Genomic DNA, 24,128 nt, shown 5'->3' with positions numbered 1-24,128 from the left:
GTGTGCAGGGAATAGGGAATTATCACTTAGGGAAAGAGAAGATATACATGACAGGTTATTTTCATTCGTATACTTTGCGTTCTCTTTCCTTCCTGGCTTAAACAAGTGATCACACAGCATAAAGATCAATATACATAATATTTAATAGAATTGCTTTACAACTAGTCTTTTGTCAATATTGTAATAAGTTTAGAGATGCAGTCTTTTCCTGTTTAGTCTCTCATAATCAACTTTTAAAATCTTCTTCATCTATTACGTGAAATACATTGATGATAGCAAATGAAGTGTAAGAGGATTTTTTTTCTAAATCTGGCTTTTATGAATGTACGCAGTGCTATACAGAAATCTTCAAGATAAGATCTTTACAGGAGGGAAACTACTATCTACTCTTGACTTACACAATCGTTAATATTGCTTTACTGTAATGTTCAAAGGTGGATTTTAATGTCTGTTATTTCTTTAGTCTATGATACCTAGAAACCAGGAGCAAAGTTGGAAGATGAAGAAGAAATTGTGTCTAACTGAATACTTGCTTTTCACTCCCAAAGTAGGGATGTATGCTTACCTTTCATTTCAGTTATGCTAATGTAAATTAAGAGTCTTCTCACTGATGGCCATGCTAGGGAAGAAAATGAAGCCTTTAAACTGCACGTCTGGTATTTAGGTAATTCTACTGGTAAACCATGATCAGCGTCAAGCCCAGGAGTTTGTCAGTCATATTCATTACCTATTCCCCTTCCCCTCCTCTCCTCACTCCCCAGGAAGTTATTTATGGTATTGGTGTAGGAAGTTTAACTCTATATAGTATCTTTAGTTATGAAAAATCTGAATTTTGACTAAAGCATGCAAATGGAAGGCAACTGCCTGTAATCACATAGTGTGTCAGTGTCTCCCTGGTCTTTATTAAAGTCTTTGAGACTAATGTTAGCAACGCTTAGCTGGCGTAGAAATCTTCTGTGTATTGCCTCATGAAAATACTTTTATTATTTCAAGGTCTTTTTTAACAATCTAAATCACTAAGTCTTTTAGTTTTGACTTCTTTTTCCTTTCACTGCAAAGTGTTATGCTTTCTTTAGAGATACTTCATGCCGGTTTTACACAGACAATATTTTATGAATCAATAATGAAGCAGGAAAAGATGGCTTGGCATAGGTCAGGAAGTCTGATAGCTGCTGTTAGATAGTCTCAAGCTGTTTATTTTCTGCCTTTTGTAGAGTATTTGAGAAATTAATACCTATCAGAAAATAAGATCTTATGTCACAGTCATTAGAATTCTTCTTGTTGCATTTTCTAAAATCAAATTCCATACATGATGAACACATAAATACAGTGGTAAACCTCATTCTACAAAATGTGGTCATATTTTTCTTTTCATTTCTAAAATAAAACCCATTTACAATATATGGGAAAAGTACTACTACATTTTATTCTCATAGGGGATTTCTATAAATTGTTCCAAATTATGTGTGTAGTGCTTTTTTAGGTAAATGTCAAATCATTTCCCAAAGGAGTCTATAGTCTGTGGTTCTAACCTCAAAGAAAGTAAAGTAAAGTGGATAACAAAGCACAAGCATTGTGTGGCCACTTCAGTACATTTCCTCTAATTTAGCACTAGTACAAGTGTTTTGAAATTTACCCAATGCGCTAACTATTTTATGAAGACTTGCATTGTATTTATTTTAAACTATGTTTGAATTATAATTCACAAAATAATCTGTTATGACAAAGCTTTGTGAGGTGTTTTTAGGTATATTGTAACTAAAGCAGATGTAAGCCCATCAGGTTACACTTCTGTTTTCAGTAAAGGCAGGAGCTGAACACACAGAATTTCAGCATTTCCCTATTTGTTCTTTGATACTAAAAAATATTTTGATGATCAAGAGCGGAGGTGCTATTTAGCCCTTGGACAAGTTTTTTGTAATAAAAAACTTTTCCGTGCATTTATGCAGAAGTACTAAAAAAAGGACAAAACAGAGAAATAGTGAATAACATGGGTAAGCACATGTAGATGCATACATATACAGAGATTCTTGTCTCTCCAAAATTTGAAATTATAGGCACTGTATCAGTTCTTAAAATTGGCAGGTAACTTTTAATAATGATCAATAACATTATTATTAAAACAGGAACAAAAGAAATGTTTGGTATAGTATTTGTAACATACTTAACATGAAAAAAAAAGAGAAAACAGTTCAGCTTCAAACCTTTTCAATTGTTTATTAGCATAATGCAGCATCAGGGTTTCAAACTAAGAAGGTAGTGTTGCAATTTTAACAGAATTATACTTGTGTTTGAAGTATTCTCACTTTTATATTTATTAAATATAGAAATGTTTTAAAATAAAAACCTACTTTTGGCACTATACTAATATCCTTGTAGGGGGTATATGTCCTTGCAGTGTGCATAAAACATATTTAATTACTGGGAAGGAGAAACTTGGTGTCAGCCCATCAAGGTGCTTCAACAGGTTTGCCTAACACTTAGGAGTATGTGGCAGTGTTGCATCAGTAGTGCTGCCATGCTGGAGACAGAATCCCACAGTAATATTTTAGCAAGTAAGGATTCTTATCGATGATCATGAGGTAAAGCATTTAATTTGATACTGTTCTTTGGTACTGTAGTCAATCTGGTGTTCTTACGTATTATGTTGAATACAGTAAGGATTAAATAAAAACTGTCTAAAAATATGCATAGCAACTTTGAAGGGAAAAATCTGCCCTGTATTAACCTTGTCATCCTTGCTTTCTGCTGATTGCTGCACCAAAAGGTACAACTTTTCAACAGGAGATTGTGCAAAGTATGTCTAGAAGAAGCACGTTTGATACATCTGATGTGGACCACAAGTTAGTTGGCACAGGTCCAAGAAATTTGCAGGGAAAGATTGGTTTAGAAATGTAGCCATGCAGCTGTTGGAAAAGCAGAATCACAATAACAGCGATTGCTGGAAACGTCAGTAGAATCACTCCTCTCATAATCATATTTGCTACTTTTAAATTGGAGAACAGTTTGTAAAAGGCGTGGATAGTTATTGAGTGGTGTTTTGTTCAACAGAAAAATGAAAACAAGAATGCTTGCTCTGTTGGAGTCTGATGGCAATCACTGGCAACTTGCAACTGTGTAAAGAGATAAGTAGGTATGAGTTAGGTGGCAGGAAGCCCTGCTGCTTCATGCAAATGACATCGTGTAATTTAGAATATGAAACAGCCGCAAGCAGCAGTGGTTTTACAGGGAGTAGCCTTGCAGTTGCTAGAGGCTGCCACCTTACATGGAGACAACATTTGAAGAAATGGGTGTCCCTTTCTCCAAATACAGCAAGAGGACAGGTTTGCTGAGCTGGACAGTTTCCCTGAGAAAGCTTCAAACAGACAATAACCAAAGCTTGTTGAGATGGCTGAGCCTTGGAATGTGGTTGAGGTGTTTTACTGTGCCTCAGAGAAGACTTGAGGATTCCTGTTCAGAGAACAGAGTATTGGTATTATTATTAGCTTGTAGTAGCTTAATTTGGTATTAAACACGTATTCCTACATGGGAAAGGGAGATTTGCCAAGAGCTGGTTTGAACTGGTTATGTTATGTTATAGCAATATACAGAATACTGATGAGTTAAAGTTGAATGAATCAATTTTTCCTCAGAATCCATGCCTTTGGGAGATTACTGCACAACACAGAGCCCCAGGTCTCATCATGGGGCAGAACCAAACAATATCACAACTCCTGCTTGATTTCTCCAGTAGTCTGGATCATCAGCCACTGGGAATTACTAGTCATAAAGTTGGCCGGATGAGTGGCCTGTGACCTGCTTTGTTTTGTGGATGCTAGTCTTTCCATTGTAACAGGAAATCAGACAAACAGCCTGAGTTCTCTGCTTAGCTTATTTGTGCTGTATTTGATTTCCTTATCTCTTCCAACCAGTAGTGGCAAAGATTATGGTTGGCATAACAACATGTTACCCAAGTACATGATTTGAATGTTTCCAGACCACAAAAACTAAAAGAAGAAAGGTGGAAAGAATAGATCAGGAAAAAAAAAAAAGAGGAACCGTGAAGTTTCTTGCTAGTAGTGGTAACGGTAAATCAGAAAAAAGCAAATTTTGTCTCTATTGACGGAAACAATCTGAAACTGGTTATTTGTCACTGATATTCTTTGATGTACCTTGGCTAGCAAGTAATTTTTTCTTCAGTATCAGATGGAAGGAAATCTATATCAGGATAAGAATTTTCTTTCTGATTCTCTTTTTGCTGGAATTTTGCTGCGTAGCCTAGAACAGAGAAAACTGCCAGCTGCAGTGGGCATCCTAACGTAACACTTTGCTGTTACCAGTGTTGTTAAATTATTACTGTAAATGAAGTATAAAAAAAAATAGCAAAGTAAAACAAGATTCTTCAGGAGAAACAATAAAATCTGTGGAGGTATGTTTTAGGGTGAGAAGAAAATAGATTAAAAATTCCAATGAAGGAAGAAAAGATAATTCTCCATAATCATCAGTTCATCTTATAAAACTTCCTCTCTAAAGCAGAACAGCAGACTGTTCAATGTTAGCTGACATCTCAGTTGATGGCATACTATCAATCAGCAAGTCTCCAGGCGCTCTAGCCATGAATATATGAATGTCTAATTAGCAGCTGATGTAATCACTGTTCTCATAGTTTCCTCACAAAATTCAGAATGCTTTTGTATGTTTCATTGCTGTTTTCTTAGCAGACTTTGACATTTTGAATAAATTTTGATTTGAAGTAATGAAGATAATAAGTATCTCTGGACAAAAATAATATTTTCCATGGGTGAGAAGTGGAAAGGAGACAGTTTTGAAAACAAATCAGGTATTTGACCAATCTTTCTCCACCATTCTAACTCAGTTTCTCCATGGGTCATAACTGTAGGGGCTTGCGACCTACCTGTGTGTCTCTTTCAGCCCTAAAATATTTAAGGAAAAAGGTTATTTATGTAATATGTTATTATATTTCTCATAAAGAGAAGATTTCTAGTACAATGCAAAGACTGTTGGACTAAGAGGCTTCCAGCTTGAACACTGGCACTAAGTGACCATTCACTCGTTTCCTTTTTTCCACCTCTAAAACTCTGTTGACAGGATTTGTAAAACACTATGATCTGCAGGTTAAAAGTACTCTCTGAGAATGAGATAATCTTAATAGTATAAACAACATCTGTTCTGTGTCGCTTGTGTTATATTTGACTCTGGGATCCCAGTCTCCCAACACTGAAATAATATAGATTTAAAAATTAACACATGGAGCTTTATTGAATATTCTTCTGAATTCTGATAACTGATACACTCTTATCTGTGTGAGGCTTGGAAACTTAGAATATTAATATGAGACATCTGATCATTCTATTGTTTTTACAGTGTGATATATTACATATATGCTTGTTTACAGCCCAAAATGTCTCATCCCCTTCTCTGTACTGTGAGTTTTAACCTCTGCTAGCATTTGAGCACAGCGTTGTTCTGCCAGCCCGTTTTCCAAGTTGTAACATTTTCCTCTGTAATTTCTTCAGGTTGAAATCATAGTAACTGACTCACTTGCTCTTGGTCTTACAGCTGTGAGATAGACAGTATGCCTGTTACAAATCTAAAGTAAAACACATCAGTGTACACTGCCTTTAAATATGTTGTGTTTGCTGTGGGTTAAGAGCACACATACAGAAACTTGAAGCAACTGAGTTGGCATGTGTTAAATAAGCTATAGAAACTTGGTTGTACCGTGGACAACTCTGGATCCAATAGCACAGGTAGCACTTATAAAGAGAAGAGCAAAAAAAGCTGTAGCAGTAATATTTTCATATTCTTTCCTTCTGTGTGGTTGAGACTTGGCTTTAGGGAAGGAATTATTTAAATGGAGGAATTATCTGGGGAGAAGTGTAGAAGATACTCAGATCTTAGCCATTGCAAAATAGAGATATTGTTGAGACGGCAAAGGGGCAACAGATGAAGAGGGTGCCCATGAGAGGGCTGGAGAAACTGCAGAAAGATCAATACCACAACGAAGATCACTATGTGGAAAGATTGAAAGAAGCTGAGGCTGAAAGGGAAGAAATACATCTTTTTCGTTGTATGTGCTGTGGTTGGAACCCTGCAAGGCAGGTGACCTAGCATGCATTTCCTTAATTACAAGGAGAAATGCAAAAATGTCAAGATTTATTGAGGCTGTGACTGCGTGAGGCTCAGTGCTAGATCTATTGCTCTAAGTTTGCATAAGCCACTAAGTTGTACAGAGAGATGGGATTAATGGTAATAAAAGCCCTAGTGTGATCACAATGTGTCACAGCTGTTGGTGAAGACTATAATGGCATCTTTAGAAGACACTCAGGAAAATTCCTTGGTCTTGCAGTTTCTGTGTAGAGCTATTGTATGAGGCTGGAAAACATTTCCTCATGTGGAAGAGGGAAATATTTATTCTTTTGTTTTATGTGCAAAAATTATTGTAGTAATTTTGCTTTTCGTCATCCTCTCTTAAACAGCTTAGATGATACTTTGGTTGGTTCGTGTCATACTGTTTTGAAATCTACATAACTGAGAAGGTTAAATGTAAAAGCAGTAAAACAGTGTTTCATTTTTGACAGAAAACCTAATTCAGTCTTTCTTATTGAAACTCTAACTTCAATCTCTATTCCTTCCATTTAGGCCATGTGTTTATACGATGGGATCACCAATAAACAACAGAGCCCTTTTCCCTTGCCAAGAACCACCCATTGCCTTGTCAACATGGCAAGCATCAGTCCGAACAGCTGCAAGCTTTGTTGTTTTAATGAGTGGTGAAAATTCAGCAGAACCAGTCCAGCTTCAAGAAGGTGAAATATATTTTCTACAGCAAAGTATTTTCAGTTATTTCCTAATTAGAGATACAGTTTAGTGAATGCATGATTTTTGAAAGGATGTAAAAGCACACAAAGCATGTCTGTCTGTAATCTCCATGTCATTCTGTGGAAGTTATCTGTGCAAGAGATCAGTAAGAATTAGTAAGAATTCAAGGATTCTTTTACTTTTTCCAGACCTAGATTTCAGTTGTTGTAAATTGACTGTTTCAATCTCTCCGTAGTTGAACATTTGGCAGGTAAAGTACCATATCAGGCTCTTGACCACTTCAAGCCTTAGTAATTAATTAAACTTTATGTTTTAGTTTTTCAGTCCAATTGCAGCGCAGTGTGGCAATGATTAGGATCTGTCATTGTGTCATGTCTGTTTTCTGAAAAATATTGAATGAATTAAGAATATCAGTCCATACGTACCTGATATCTGGTCAGTTCACATGTACGTGACATCTGGTCCTCCTCCTCCTCCCCTCCCCTCCCCTCCCCTCCCCTCCCCTCCCCTCCCCTCCCCTCCCCTCCCCTTCCCTCCCTCCTTTTTTTTTCCCTCCTCTCATTGGAAGATCATACCATGTGTGCAAGCAAGCAAGCATTTTTCTTCTGTATTGGTTGTACTTCATTCTTTAAATCTCTGTCTGCACAGAGAAGGAAGTTTTTATGGTAGCGATACATGTAACAAAAAGCGTGTCTTACTCTCATTAGTTTTGAGACTCTTTGGGAAATATGGTCAGTATTTTCTAGTGTCAGTTGTTCTGTTGTCAGGACTTTAAATATGTAGCCTGATTTATGGCAGCAGTACTCTTTGGTGTTAAGTGAAAAGTTAGGATTGTCATGCATCTTAATAACATTAGTAGTTAGAATCACCTTTCCTTAGTTAGGCCTCATTTAAGTACAGTTGGTCCAATGCTAGCCCCAGGAGATAGGTCAGTTTCTTCTTTACTTTCACTGACTTTCCCCCAGCACATGTAGTAACTGGTATGTAAACAGCACCGCTGCTGATCGTAATCAACATTCACCAGTGCAGAAAGCCCAGCTCTGTGGTCAGACCATGGACAGGAGAAGAGAGCTTAGTTCTGACACACAGAAATGGAGGTAAACTAAATGGGAGCATTCTGTGGGATGAGTCTAACATCCAGCCAGTGGATATATACACTGATTTTTAGAGGGCAATGCCAATAGATATTCAGCATGGCATCTGCCTCAAAATGGAAGTAAATACTGACATTTGTCTAAGATTTATTCAGAATTATATTTTATTTAGGGAAAATCAAATCCCTAAATAAATGTATACATTTCCATTTGTAATGGAGAAAGGCACTGGTACCAGTTACATGGTCCTGCTTATATTTGGATAAGGCTTACTGTTCCACAGGCATATACTCTAATTGTAAATAGATGAAATAAGGTTTATAGACCTTGTATCTCACTCATTCTGATAAAATAAGCTCTTAAAACTCAAGGAACATCTTCCTCCAGTTGAACTATTTTGAAGTGTTGGTTTTGAAGTAATTGAAGATCTTAATATTTACAATCCTAAGGAAGGTAGGAGAGGATTGGAAAACACACAACAATTGGGGCCAGTTTTGTTTAATATTTCAATCAACGATCTTGATGAGGGGATCAAGTGCACCCTCAGTAAATGCGTGGACAATACCAAGTTGAGTGAAGGTGTTGTTGATCTGCTTGAGTGTAGGAAGGCTCGGCAGAGGGATCTGGATAGGCTGGATCAATGGACCTTGTCCAAATATATGACATTCAATAAGGAAAAGTGCAAGGTGCTGCACTTGGGGCATAACAACCCTATGCAGAGTAGTAGGCTTGGGAAAGAGTGTTTGGAAGGTTGTCTGGCAGAGAAGGACCTGGAGATGCTGGCTGGGAGCCAGCTGAACATGAGCCAGCAGTGAGCTCAGGTGGCCAAGAAGGCCAATGGCACTCTGGCTTGTATGAGAAGCAGTGTGGCCAGCAGGACTAGGGAAGTCATCATCCCCTCGTACTTGGCTCTGGTGAGGCCATACCTTGAGTACCGTGTTCTGTTTTGGTCCCCGCACTAAAGGAAGGATATTGAGTTGCTCAAGAGAAGAGCGTACAGAGGAGAACTAGAGTTTTCTAGTCAGAAAACAAGAGTTTTGAGGACTGGCTGAGGGAACTGAGGCTGTTTAGTCTGGAGAAAAAGAGGCTGGGGAGGATACCTCCATCACTGTCTACAACTATCTGAAAGGAGGTTGCAGTGAGGAGGCTGTTAGTCTCTTTTCTCAGGTGACAAGTGGGAGGACATGAGGAAATGCTCTCAGGTTGCACCAGGAGAGGTTTAAGTTGGATATCAGGAATAATATCTTCACAGTGAGGGTGGTCAGACATTAGAATGGGCTGCCCAGGGAAGTGGTAGAGTTGCCATCTCTGGAGGTGTTTAAGAGTTGTGTGGATGCGGTGCTTAGCGATATGGTTTAATGGTGCACTTAATAGGGTTAGTTTGTTGATTGGACTTGATGATTTCATGGGTCTTTTCCAACCTAAATAATTTTATTATTCTAAAAGGCAAATTAGTCTCACATCTCACCTCCCATTTTGCAGAATCTTTAGAAGTATCATGTTATATTAAGTGGCACTAAAGAATTTTTTTTTCATGAATCCCTGAAAAAATATACAGCAGCATGTCAACCATGTTTGTTTTTTTTTATTGACAAAATGTAAGTAGGTTCCTAGCGTGCAACGCTGACAGCAAGATAATACTTTACATTATATACCTGTCCTGAAAGTTACCAACTCCTTTTTATTATTTTTTTTATTTTTTATTTATTCCTGGTTTGAGGAATTGTTTGCTCAGTTTTATCCTTTCTCAATTTCAAATATTAGTCAAAGTTTAAGAATTTTTTTAGCTACTGCTATGATGAACAGAATTCTTGTGTAATCCCTCATCACTGATAGTGATAAAATAAATTTGTCTCTCAAGACTTGCAGAATGGGCTGATGCCTATATTTAGATATGGCCAAAATTTTCTTTAAGGGAGAAAGATACGAAGGTGTTTGGACTGAAAAGGAGCTTAAGCATACTTTTGATGTACATAATTTTTCTTCTTTTTGGACAAAATAATTGTAGAATGTATTGAAGTTTTCTGCAAAGGTTTTCATTCTCTGAAAAGATTGTTTGATGAAACGTGGCTCATCGAAAATATTAGAATTTGATGTTTCTGTGAAGAAAATCTTTCTTCTCTTCCCCTTTAAAAAGACATGTTTACTCTTGAGGGACCAAAAAAGGAATGAAAGTTTCCTTGATTTCAGAGCCATCGTTTGCATTAAATTATCTGGTTATTTTTGGCCATATGTGAAGCCTGTTTCAAGCCTTGACTCTGCTCTTGAAATATGGAAAACTGCCACAATGAGCTTCTCAGCTCATTTAGACGGTAATACTTTCCTGACTTGGCATCAAGAAAACAAGAGTGCTCTTGATTTAAGACTACAAGAACAGCTCTGCCATTATTGTTTAATTAATTTTATCGACACTCACACCTTGCTAATGAGTTGTTGCCTGTCCCTTAGTGGTGGCTGCATGGTTTGAAATATTAACAGGAAAAAGGATGCTTATGTGAATTTATAGAAACAGAAACCTGGGGAAGATTTTCAGGCAATATAAATAGGTATAGGTAAGTTAAAATCAATATTCTCTTAGACCAGTTAGGTAGTTGAAAAGTCTGTGTTGTGAAAGAATGATTTCCTCATTAACATTGTTTCATCACTAGTTTAAAGAACCCATTAGAAATTTATAGTGGAATTAAGAGAAAAAGTAATACTGGGGAAAAACATTTTTAAAATGCTGTTGATGGAGTGTTGAGAATGACATCAGGGTACCATATCATTAATGACTGTATTGCGGCTTAGCCACCCAAGGCCAGCCTTGTCACCCTGTGGAGAATAGATGGGGTTTTTGTTCAAATCCTTTCTAGTAGTTGCAATGGGTCAGTTTATGTTGGTAATTCATGTGTCTGCCTAAAGATTTGGTTTAATTTAATTTAATTTTATTTTTTTCATAAGGCTAACATGGTGTATATCCTTTCCTAAGATCTCTGTGAAAGCAAGAAATAGCGTAAGAAGTCTTTAATGGAAAGGCCAGCAGAGAGGAAATGACTCATTTTAGCTTCACTGTGCTAATGATGTGCTGAGTGAAAAGTGTGTAGTGAACAGGGAAGAACCAAATGCAGCATTAAAGCTGGCTCCTTTAGTAGACATGTAACAGTAGCAAACTTTTGTGCTAAACTTTACTGAAGAGAAGCAGCAGATGCACCTACTCTATTTCTGTCCTTTGCCTCTCTCTAGGATGGCATTCCCCAGTGTGCGGAAGACTCTACTTTTGGATTTATGTGGTGCATACAAAGCTCTTCGCTTATCCTGATTATGGTGTTGTGATAAAAAGAATTTTATTTTTTTATTTTTTATTTTTTTATTCTTTAAAGGTACTAAACATTGTGCTCCAGTAGCTCTCAAAGACTCAGTAATTGATGACAGCCTCATCATCTGGGTGTGTATATACAGATAAAAATGGCAAATGACTGTTAGAGAGCTGTTTGGAATTGTAAAAAGGTACAGAAGAGGTACTGAGGAAAGAAAAGAAAGGACTAATATTGTGACAAATGATGTAAAAACAAAGTTCAAGTGTTAATCTGGCTAAATTCTTATTGAATTCAGGAATCCAGATTCACTAGTTTCTTTAGTAATACTTTTGGAAGTTAAAAAGATAAAAATGGCCTGTATTGTTAAATGGCTTGTCCCACATATATGTTGTCATTATGCAGTTATGTGAGGCGTATGAAGTCTATCCAACTTACAGTTTTGTCTTTACATTTATAATACACACCTTAAAGCCTTTCAGAGTGCCTTCAATGGAAATTATTTTTTCCTAGGTTATTTATGTACAGTATGCTATTTCTGTGCTGCATATTTATAAAATTACATATAACTGGCAGAACACCAAAACATATTCTTTAAAATGCAGTTTCTTGGAAAGAATAAGCATTTTGGCAAGCAGTTGTGAATGAATTTATTCTGAACAGAGCTAAAAGTTACCTTAATACTTTTTTCCTTTAAAAAATGTATTTGTAACAAGCATGCAGGCAGACAAGAGAACAAGCAAGGTTTGTACCTATACACATTTAAACAGAGATCTGCATTCTGCTTCATGGAACTACATCTCTTGATGCACAGATGCTTTGATCCAACACTGGTGCTAGATTAGGCTAGGCTAATTTCACGGAATAGTCAGATTCCTCATTTGCTGTTTGTAGTTTTTGGAAGTAGTGTATCCTAGAATCACAGAATCATTAAGGTTGGAAGAGACCACCAAGATCATCTGGTCCCGCCATTGCCCTACTACCACTATCACCCACTAAATCATGTCCCTAAGGACCATGTCCAACCTTTCCTTGAATGCCCTCAGGGACGGTGACACCACCGGGCAATTGGGCAACCTGCTCCAATGCATGACTGCTCTTTCTGAGATGAAATGTCTCCTAATTTCCAACCTAAATCTCCCCTGCCACAACTTCAGGCAATTCCCTCTGGTCCTATCACAGGTTATCTGCAAGAAAGGGCCAACCCCCAGCTTCCCACAACCTCCTTTCAGGTAGCTGTAGAGAGCAATAAGGCCTCCCCTGAGCCTCCTCTTCTCCAGACTAAACAATCCCAGTTCCCTCAGCTCTTCCTCACAGGACTTGTGTTCCAGGCCCTTCACCAGCTTCATAGCCCTTCTCTGGACATGCTTCTTGTACTGAGGGGCCCAAAGCTGAACACAGTACTCTAGGTAAGGCCTCATCAGAGCTGGGTACAGGGGAATAATCACCTCCCTGGTCCTGCTGGCTACACTATTCCTAATACAAGCCAGGATGCCTTTTTGACCTTCTTGAAGGTGGCCTTCTTGACCACCTGGGCACACTGCCGGCTCATGTTCAGGTGGGCATCAACCAACACCCCCAAATCCCTTTCCTCTGCACAGCTTTCCAGCCACTCTCCCCCAAGCCTGTGGTGTTCCATGGTGTTGTGACCAAAGTGCAGGACCTGGCACTTGGCCATGTTGAACCTCATCCCATTGGCCTCTGCCCATCGATCCAGCCTGTCCAGATCCCTCCTCAGGGCCTCCATACCCTCCAGCAGATCAACACTTTCCCCAAACCTGGCGTACTCCTTGCATATGTCATTTTTGCATTCTGTCTCCTCTAAAATTACAGTTCATCCTGTCGTTTGAAATGAATTGAGGCCACAGTTGCTTGAAAGATATTGATATGTTACTTACTCAAGTACAAGTGGTAACTATTCAAGTATGATCTAGAAGTGCTTCACAATACTATGCATTCCTTATGGTCTACTTAGGGAAGAATAAAATGTCAAAAAAATACTATTGATAATGTCCTAGGGAAAAAGACTTACAGGAGATCACAGAATTACAGAATGGATAAGGTTGGAAGGGACCTCTGAAGATCATCTAGTCCAACCCCCCTGCCGAGCAGGATCACCTAGAGCACATTGTGCAGGATGGCATCCAGGCGGGTTTTGAGTATCTCCGGAGAAGGAGACTCCACAGCTTTTCTGGGTGACCTGTTCCAGTGCTCTGTCACCCTCACAGTGAAGAAGTGCCCCCTCATATTTAGATGGAACTTCCCGTGCTTCAGTTTGTGCCCATTGCCTCTCGTCCTCTTGCTAGGCACAACTGAAATGAGACTGGCTCCATCCTCTTGACATCCCCCTCTCAGATACTTATAGACATTAATGAGATCTCCTCTCAGTCTTCTCTTTTCCAGGCTAAACAGGCCCAGTTCTCTCAGCCCGTCCTTGTATGACAGCTGCTTCAGTTCTCTAATCATCTTAGTAGCCCTCCTCTGGAGTCACTCCAGTAGCTCCATGTCCCTCTTGTACTGGGGAGCCCAGAACTGGACACAATGTTCCAGGTGTGGCCTCACCAGGGCTGAGCAGGGGGGGAGGATCACCTACTTTGTCCTGCTGGCAACACTTCTGAATGCAGCCCAGGATACCGTTGGCCTTCTTGGCCACAAGGGCACGTTGCTGACTCTTGGTCAGCCTGCTGTCCACCAGGACTCGCAGGTCCCTCTCTGCAGAGCTGCACTCCAGCAGGTCAGCCCCCAGCCTGTGGTGATGCTTGGGCTTATTCCTCCGTAGGTGCAGGACCCTGCACTTGCCCTTGTTGAAGTTCATGATGTTCCTCTCGGCCCAACCCTCCAGCCTGTCGAGGTCTCTGAATAGCAGCACAGCCCTCTGGGGGTATCAGACACTCTTCCAAGCTTTATATATGTATATGCAGTGTATGTGTAATATAAGCCATTTAGCTGTTGGATTTACTTTTCAACTGGAGGTGTTCAAGACTAGGTTGGAAGAGGCCCTGAGCAATCTGATCTGGTGGATGGCATCCATCTTTGAGGTCCCTTCCAACCCAAGCCATTTTGTGATTTTGTGGTTCTGTGCTACTCATCCCTCTGTGTCAGTGCTGAAGTAATGCTCCAGCATGAATGCGAGACTGCTGTGTGAGAAGTTCCGGTTTACAGATGAGATCAAAGATTTCTACAAGTTACAAGGAAAGCTGGAGGGTTCTTCACCCTCGTGCCTCAGCCAGTTAGTAGTTTTGGGATAACTACTTACTAAACTGCATTTTTACATACTAGTGCTAGCTCTTTGTATATCAAATTCTGGGAGAGTGGGGTACCTTTCTTTTTGCCTAGAGGTAGCTGAGTGGTGTTTTTTTAGTAAACCATGGAAGTTGTTTTTACTTATTAGTATCTTTTCCCCTAAAATAGTTTGCACAAACATATATATAAACACCACAAAATACAGACAATTTAATCCATCAGGCATTAACCAACACTGACTCTCAGGTGTTTCTTCAGCTACAATGGACTTTGCAGGACTCGAACAATTTTCATGATTTCAAAGATAATGCATTAAAAATTCTAGTAAGTAATTACACAATCCATTATTATTTCAAGTACAGAAAATAAATGGCCTTTAAGTTGTTCTTTTGAACAGTTATAAATAACTTATGGTTTCTTTCTTTTGTTAAATTTAGTCCTAAATTTTGACTGTGATGTTTTCCAGTTTTACCTCATAGAACAGGTGATTGTTGCTGCATGATTTGTGTAATTGTGATATGATAGATTTGCTATGCAGAATGGGAAAAAAAAATCATTTTTGGAAAATGAAATATTTCACCAAAAGTAACTATGTATGGGAATCTAATTACTTTTAAATTAAGTTTGGTTTTAAGGAGAGGAAATAAGCATTAAAAATAAAAGGACTCTGGTGCTCTTCCTTTATTTTTCCCATTGACTAACCCTTGCCTAATCTCTTGTTCCCAGGGTGCCCTTGCTTAGTCCGAAAATGGTTTTGTGGTACAAAATGCTATTATTTCTAGTAGAGAAAGGGTAGCCATCTCATTTTTGATCTGCACTACTTTCTCATACCCTAGAGGTGGTGCTGTCTACAAGGAAGCCACTGGAAATTAGAGGGCAGGCAGGAGAAATGGGAAAAGGAGCAGAGTGGAGCTTGTGATCCCGGGGCATAGTGGGGATATAGATAAAGGAAAACAAAACAAAACCCACTGGTCTGAAGAAAGTTAAATAAAGGAATTAAAGTTACGGAAGAAAATGTGAAGTTGGGATATAGCCTTACCAGAGAGAGAAGACAGAAGATAAATGGGACTTCTATTTGAAACAGTACTTCATGGTAGTTTCTGTAGAGAAGCGTTGCCTATATAAAGACTATTTAAGTCACTCATCAGTTAACACATTTTAGAGAGAGCTCCCTTGCACGGCTGAGTCAGGACCTCTTAACCAAACAAAAGCACAAAATGGAAACGCATAGACAGGGGAAGCAGTGACCTACATACTGGGAAGATTATAGGGATCCGGCCTGGTAGTGTAGGGATAGGATCAGGATAGCCAAGGCATAGTTGGAGTGAAGCTCGACTAGGGATGTGAAGAATAGCACAAAGACTTTCTACAGGTACACAAGACAGCAAAGGAAAACAAAAGAAATCATAACCCCTATGATGAGTGTAACAGGGAACCTGGTTACAGCTGATGTGGAGAAGAACTTTTTTGCCTCGGTATTCACCAGCAATTGCTCTTACTATAGTTCTCAAGTCTCAAGGCAGGGACCAAGAGAATGAAGTCCCATCCACCATAGAAGATCAGTCCATGAGACCCAATCAGATGTGTCTTAGGGTCCTGAAGGAACTGGCAGATGAAGTTGCAAAGCCACTATCCATCAAGTTTGAAAAGTTGTGGCAGTCAGGTGAGGTTCCCAGTGATTCGAAAAGGAGAAATGTAACACCCATTTTTAAAAAAGAGTAAAAAAGAAGACCCAGGGAGCTACAGACCAGCCAGTCTCACCTTTGTGCTCAGTAAGATCATGAAGCAGATCCTTTGGGAAGCCATATTAAGATGTGTGGAAGACAGGGAGGTGCTTGGTGACAGCCAACATGGCTTCAGAAAGTGCAAATCATGCCTGGCTATCTTGGTGGCCTTCTACAACAGAGTGACAGCATTGGTGGAAAAGGAAAGAGCAAATGATGTCGTCTGTTGACCTGTGCAAAGCCTTTGATATGGTCCCACACAAGATACTTGTCTCTTAATTGGAGATACATGGATTTGATGCATGGACTATTTGGTGGATAAGGAATTGGCTGGATGGTTACATCCAAGGAGTTGTGGTCAATGTCACAGTTGCTAGGTGGAGATCAGCGACAAGTGGTGCCTCTCAGCAGTCCCTGTTGGGACTGGTACTTTTGAATATCTACATTGGTGAAATGGACAGTGGAACTGAGTGCACCCTCAGCAAGTTTGTGGATGACACCAAGTGATGTTAAGTGGTGCAGCTGATATAAGAGAGGGAGGGAGTGCTATCCAGACAGACCTTTACAGGCTTGAAAGATGGGCCCACATGAACCTAATGAGATTCAACAAGTCCAAGGTACTTCACCTGGGTCAGGGCAATGACATGCAGACATGAGGACGGACCACAGAACTCATTGAAATCAGCCCTGTGGAAAAGGACTTGGGTCTGGAAAAGACTTCTGGTGGATAAAAAAAATCAACGTGAGCTGGCAATGTGCATTTGCAGACCAAAAAGCCAACTGTATCCAGGGCTACACCAAAAGAATCGTGGCCAGCAGGTCAAGGGAGCTGATTCTGCCCCTCTGTTCCACTTTTGTGAGACCTCACCTGGAGTGCTTCATTCAGCTCTGTGGACCCCAGCACAAGAGAGTCATGAACCTGTTAGAGCAAATGCATAGGAGGGCTGTGAAGATGTTCAAAGGGCTGGAGCCACCTCTCCTATAAAAACAGGCTGAGAGACTTGGCATTGTTTAGCCTAGAAAAGAGAAGGCTCCAGGAAGACCTACTGCTGTCTTCCAGTACTTAAAGGGGGCCTACAAAAAAGATGGAGAGAGATACCTTATCAGGGAGTGTAGTGATATGACAAGGAGTAATGTATTTAAAATAAAATAAGGTAGATTTAGATTAGACATAAGGAAGAAAATCTTTACCATGGGCGTGGTGAGGCATTGGAACAGCTTGCCCGGAGGACTTGTATATACCCCATCCCCGGAAGCGTTTCAGGCCAGGCTGGATGGGGCTTTGGGCAACCTGGTCTAGTGGGAGGTGTCCCTACCCATGGCAGGGGGGCTGGAACTGGGGGATCTTTAAGGTCCCTTCCAACCCAAACCATTCTGTGATTCTATGATCATGACAGTGCTCGTGATTCAGTTGTTCAAGAGAAATCCACTGTGAGATAAATATACAATTATACACAGATCTAGAGTATGAATGGAGAGGGCATCTAAAATCCCTGAAAGAAATAGAATGAGCCTGAGCTGCATGTGTAAAGACAATATAAATCTTGTATCTTGTTCTAGGAACATCCGGAGTTTGCATGGTCTCTAAAAGGCCTGCAAAATATACAGGACTTGGAAAACAGATGTGGAGCTGTATGTCAGTTTCTTGTCTCTTCTTCAGGAAACCCAAGTTTACATAAATCTGGAGACACATATCAAGAAAACTGATTTTCTGTTTTCTTTGGTACCTTCTTCCTTTTTCAAGGTTTGCTCTGGCTCTGAAAAGCATATGTTTGTTGCCAGCTCATATTAACTTGTGAGTGCAGTACATGTTGTTCTTCTCTCTGGACTGCTAAACTGACTCCCCATTCATTTTGACTTTCTGTTCAAGCGAAATTAAAAAAAAAAAAAAAAAAAAATGAACAGCAAAACCCCAAAAACCTCTATGGTCTTGCTTGCTCCAGCCTGTCTTGCTAAACGTGTTTCTCACTGTAACCCTCTCCGCTCCCTCTGTTTGCATAGCACAGACCTCTTCCCTTTCCTTTTATACAATCTTCTCACTGCTGTGGGAGCCTTCTTTATACCTTCTCTGCTATTGTGAACAGTTTTTCTGTGACTGCCTTTTGACTTTCATGCTTACTTCAGAACACTGCTGAAAATGCATTAGTTTTTCCTCAAATTCTCTTCCTTTGCTGTTATTTGAAGGCTTTACTATTAACGTAACTGCATAGAACATTTTGTAACACATCTTACATAACAGATACTACACAAAGTGAAGTTTTTTAGACTGTCTCTCGGTCTTCTGTTGTGCCCATTGAAGTGAAAGGAAAAGCTGCTATTGGCTTCAATGTGAGCAGGCGTGGGCTTTTAGCACAGTTTATATCAGTGAAGCTCTACATTGTACTACTACATGACAGTCTCGTATTTCAAAAAGATAAATTGCTGCTCTCCTGGGTGGCATCTTTCTCTCGAAGTGGGATCTGCTTGCCTTGGCTCTTTGCTAGCTTTGGTAAGTTTAAAAAAAAAAAAAAAAAAAAGAATTTGTCAAAACAGTTATCCTCTTTGTTTCAAATGTGTTTGGAGCAAATAAGTTCCCTCTACTCCCATGCTGTTGGAAGGTTAGGAAAATTACAGGAATAATATACGTTCAGCTGACAATACAGATCAAAGCTTTTTGATGGTAATGGTAAATGTTGCCAGAAGTAGAATGGACTGAGGAAGTGTAGGTGGTTACTAGGGCATGTAAGAGGTAGAGGCTTTATCTTGCTCTTAGATTGCATTATACAATATTGTTTTCTTATACAAAATAGTAGGTGGCAAAATTCATTGAGACTAAGCAAAAAGTTTTTTTTACTTGTCATTTCTTTGAACAGCTTGATGTTCTGTGTGTCATTAGGTTAGGAGACCCACAGATACTTAGCTGTGCTGTTGTTTCTTTTCTCTATGCCTTGTGGCAGCCACAGGATTTTTTTTTTCTCTTTTTTTTTTTTTTCATTTTGATAGTGTTCCATAGCCCTGGTTAGAATACCATTGCAAGTATTAATGTTCTCTTAAAACAACTGAAGTTTGTATGTTTCCACAGTTTCCATGGCTACACTTATTTGCACATGATTCTGTGGCTTGTAACTCATTTTAGGCTCGTTCCAAGAGCAATTAAGGTATTAATATGGTATAGTAACTGTATTTGGGTCCATAAGTGAGTACTTGAATTTTACCCTTAAGCTGTGTTCAGTTTTAGAGGGACAGATGGAAAACCTAAGCAACATTTAAATTAATGAAAGGTATGCTGTCCTAAAATATCCTCTAGTTTGTCCACACATGTTCACAAATACAGTCAGCCTATAGTGTACTCTCTGTCTTCCAGCACTGTGTTCCCATACTGATGAGACTCATCTTTTTACCTTCTAATAGACTCTCTAATCTTGTTATAGCAGCTCCTGGATTATCATGACCAAATCATTGACTTTGGCAATAGCCCATCTGATTCTGAGCTTTGATTTCTCACTGCCTGTTTGGCACGTCATGTATCTCAGATTGCCAGGTCTGATTCACAAGCACTAGTGTTGTTTGTTAAATCTTTCCTGTCAGTTTGGTACTGTCCAGAACACAAAGAAAAGTGTTTGTTCTGTGCAAGGTCATACAGATAAGACAAAATCATGAGGTGGTGATCCAGGGTCAAAAGAATTAAATGTTAATCTTTTTGTGTCTAAAGATTCTATTAGATTTCGTATCTGATGCACTTCTTGGGCAGTAGGAGTACAGTCATGTTAAGTTGCATTAATAACATCTCAGTAATGATTGTTTTTTTTATAGATAGAAAAATCAGCAGATAGAGGAATGTGGGTGTAAGCGAACAATACTGAATCCGTGGTGGTTACATATGACTGCATTTACTTGTCTCAGTGAAATTATTTTTCCTTCTTCAACATAAATAACCATGATGTATGGCAAGAGGTTTGGTCCACAATCTCAAGTACATAAAAATATCAAGTACCGTCTGTGTGCTGTGACTGATGAGTCTGTACAAATGTTCTTTTTACTCACAGGTATCATGAGCTGGTACTACTATGTGACTATGCCAATGCCAGCATCCACCTTCACAATCGCTGTGGGATGCTGGCAAGAAGTTAAACAGTCCTTCACACCTGCTGTCCAGACAAACAATGAGTTTTCTTTGCCATGTTCACAAGCTGATTTCAGGTTGGTGTTTAGATTATTGTTGAAAAATGGTATATATGGATAGCATTTTCATTTACTCTGTGGAAAGGAGCCATTTCAGTACAGGAATCAAAACAGAACTTTTTTAATATGAACCGAAAAATCTTTACAGGGAAATAATTCCAAAGGCTTTATTTCACGGGTAGCGATGTGGTTCTTTTTATGTGAAAAAAGGCTGCTTAGTGAGTAATAAGTCTAATCCTAATGTCCTCTGGATTTGCATCCTACATCCTGTCATGCTTAATGCCCTGCTGTAACAGTACCAGATTCTCCATCTTTTATTACAACGCCTGTCTGCAAGATCTGTGATGCCACTAGACTTGGGCCATTCTGGATACCTAATGCCCTCTAGTATCGTAGTGCCTACTCACTCCAAGTCCCCTACTTTTCCCTTCCAGTCCAGTCCCATCCCAAGTTAGAGCTGGCCTTTGCAGTGTTTTGCCTAGGGTGATGTGTAGTATTGCAATGGTCCTGTGAAAGAAAGATGGATTCTTCATTCTGTTCAATAAAAAAAAATAGCCTGTTGTCCAGTATGTGCAGTGGCTACTTAGCTATCTTTCACCAAACGTGTAGAAAAATAATTATTTTTAATGCGTCTATCCCTCTTTCCAATCCAGTCAAAGCTGATCATAGTGTTTAAATTCTTACGGGATTGTGAGTGAACATCGCAATAGTACATAGGCCTGCAAATGAGAAATGAAGTTAAAAATTAATTTTGTGGAGCAATATAGCTTGTTTTCACATGTGTTCACCTTAGTTAACAGAAGTCTCAGACATGACACTTGATTTCCTCACATATTACTGTCAGCTTTTCAAATTCCTTAAATGTTTTTTCTATTTTGCAATTAGAAGCTTACCCTAAAAAAAAGGTTGTTAGGTAACTGTTTTAGGGCTAATGCTGTGTTAACATGAAGACTGTGGAAGTCCTTACCATTTTGACAGAGTTAGTGACACTTTGGAAAATGAAGACATGATTATTGGAATTTAAAATTAAAGGATTCTGTGGTTTGCAGCTTGACTAATTTTTTAAAAATGCTAATAAATCTTGAGAATAGGAACTTTCATGTTTTGTCTAAGATCAGTAAGACATGCCTAGTCAAGCTTTAGAATAGTTTGTAGGTTTGATAAACATTTAGAAATCATTTCATATTTATTCATCTACTATTTATATGTTTCTAATATGACTACCCAAACAGGAATACTCAGCAATTGTTAACTACATATTCCTCTAAAGTACAGCTTGTTCAGGAATAGGTATTTTTATTGATTTAATGCAAAAGTTTATTCTGACAGTGTGGTGATAGAGTAAATGAGTTTTTTTGTGTTTTTTTTTTTTTTTTTAAACTTCTGGAAACTGGGAAATGTATTTGTAGCTTTCTCTAGCAAAAGTTACTGCAAGTTTTAATCAGTATGATGGTCATTATTATTATCGCTTTTGGATGAGTTAATTGACAGAGATGAGGTGATGTATCTACAACAGATGAAGTAGTGACAGTGAAATAAATAAAACTAATGACTTGAAAGAAAAACTGACAAAAAATGATGTTTATTTGGGAGTTAGCAAAACAAATACTTGTTATTTATTTTAGTTATTAAGACTATGTAACCAAGCCATTAGCAGAGCTTTCTGGAAAGGATGTGAAATAGATATAGACAGGCAGATAATAAGGTAGTGTCCCGCATAAGATAATGGGGATAGACTCTTGGATGGCAGGAAGACGAGGGATTTCTGAAGAAGGTATTTAAAGGTGTAATGTAATTTATATCCATGTGCCAGTGAGTTTGACATAAGGTGACTGTGTCAAAATATTAAGTGGAGCTAGAATGTAAAATAAGTTTTCTATCTTCTTAAGGACTCTGTGGCAACTTTCACAAGAGATAGGGTGCTAGTTTTCATGTTCCTGCCTAGTCTCAACTCTGACAATTAAATACAAAGTTACATTCTTTTAGAGAAAAAAATATTCTGTTTTAAACCACCTTTTGGAAAAAAATGCGTAATGAGAGATGTAGTTTCTCTGCTAATATATGTAATCAGTGTCTACATCTTTCACTGAAAAAAAGTTATATAAGGTGTTAAAAGTTTTGGCACTTCTGCAAAATGTAGTTCTTTCCTACACGTTTTCATTTGTTTTTGTGTGTCAGCACTCACCTGGAGCATGATCTTACAAATATAAATGCTTTTGGTGATACTTGGTGCAGTAACAGTAAATGCTTTGCCTGTCAAGGCATAGTAGAACCAGCTTCTTTAAGATGAAATCTGAAACCAAGGAGAGTTTCTGTGCTGCACAGAAGACAAGCTAGGAGGTGAAAACATGAAGCTGATTTCTGCGTAGATACAAGTCTATTTGGGCAGATAAATTGTTGTAAAGGTGTATGACTCAGTGTTTAAGAAGGATCAAATTTACTCCTCTTTCCAGCTACAGCTTTGAATATTCTGTAAGGGTAATGTAAAATAATCTAGATCCAAATGTGATAGCTTCAAATGTCTGTGATGATAAGACTGAATTGATATCTAATGTTTTTACTTGAGAAAAAACATTTAAAAAAATGTAAAAACTCCTTGAGAATTTTATAGTGACAACAACAACAGAAAAACTTTAAATTTCATTCTATTGCACCTAATATGTTTATGGGGTAAATAAAAATGTAATGATTTAAATAGGAATTCTCTGAACAAATATTTTTGTATTATTACTTAATTTATCTGTATTTTCAGCCCTTGTTCAATTGATTCACATCTATTATAAAAACAAGGTTTGACTACTCTCTTCTTTTTTAGTTATGAGTAACTATATCAGTTTCAGTCAGGTATGCAGTAAAGATTCTGACCTATGTTTTCACAGTGCTTTGCATGAATGAATGGTATGAGAAGATAAATGAGATGGTTTTATGTGAACTAACTCTGTGATTCTGGTGTCTAGAAAATATCATTCCAGTGCCTAGGAAATATCCTTGCGTTAATATACTCTGTTGTGCATGTTTCTGATATCATATTAAACTATTTTCTGTTGTTGTTATTATCAGATGGCATGAAGAAAGCTGTGGACATGTGGAATATCCCTGCCGTTTCCAAAGTCCTGCTGCCAGGTTGCAGAGAGTCATTCCTTACAGAGTCTTTGCTCCATGGTGCCTTATGAAATGCTGTGAAGAACATCTACTTCAGCTTATTCCTCAGTGCCTCTCAGCTGCTTACACCACACTGGGCACCCATCCCTTTTCCAGGCTTGATGTTTTGATAGTTCCTTCCAACTTTTCCAGCCTGGGAATGGCTAGGTAAAGAAAGTTCATCTCCTTCTGTATTTATTTGGACTCATTGTTATCATCTAATTAACAGTGTCAAATTTCTATCCATATAAAGTTGCTGCGTTATTTTTGTTAAATCAATTTTGAAACTCTAGTTGTTGCTAAGTAGGTTTTTCTTGGTAGTTTTACTTACATCCATTGTGCTATGAACTTTAGTTTTCATAAGGCTCAGGAAGAAAAATATAAGCCTCTGAATTTCCTCATTTGCAAAACTGAAGTTCTTTTATTATGTATATTCATTTCAGTACTTGATGCTGTTATCATTTTGTTATGTTTTCTCTTGTCACTGACTTCACCATTATGTCTTGACAAAACACGAGCGTGTTAAAATTCAGATACAGAGTTTATTCATAAGCTATTTGTGATTTATGATTTTCTAGTCAAACTCTGGGCCTTGGAAGCTGAGGAAGGCAAACTGGAAGGATTATATTATCAAATTTTCATGGAATTGT

At 38.5% G+C, this 24,128-nt stretch overlaps 1 protein-coding gene across 18 annotated transcripts in view; it reads left to right on the top strand.

Annotated features, from left to right (window-relative positions):
- The window catches only part of AOPEP (aminopeptidase O (putative)), a 200,085-nt gene that overhangs the window by 15,388 nt on the left and 160,569 nt on the right, over positions 1-24,128 (top strand). For all 18 annotated transcript variants that reach the window (XR_007169588.2, XR_010827952.1, XR_007169586.2 and 15 more), the window contains exons 3-5: positions 6,643-6,809; positions 20,202-20,355; positions 23,398-23,646. Coding sequence is in view for 7 of the 18 variants with exons in the window: in XM_048080489.2 (XP_047936446.1) it covers positions 6,643-6,809; positions 20,202-20,355; positions 23,398-23,646 (570 nt within the window). In the remaining 11 variants the exon portion in view is untranslated. The remainder of the gene's footprint in view (positions 1-6,642; positions 6,810-20,201; positions 20,356-23,397; positions 23,647-24,128) is intronic.

This window comes from Anser cygnoides, chromosome Z (genome assembly GCF_040182565.1).
Source record: "Anser cygnoides isolate HZ-2024a breed goose chromosome Z, Taihu_goose_T2T_genome, whole genome shotgun sequence".
Lineage (NCBI taxonomy): Eukaryota > Metazoa > Chordata > Aves > Anseriformes > Anatidae > Anser > Anser cygnoides.
Note: the sequence above shows the minus strand (reverse complement) of the source record. Positions and strands in the feature narration are given on the sequence as shown.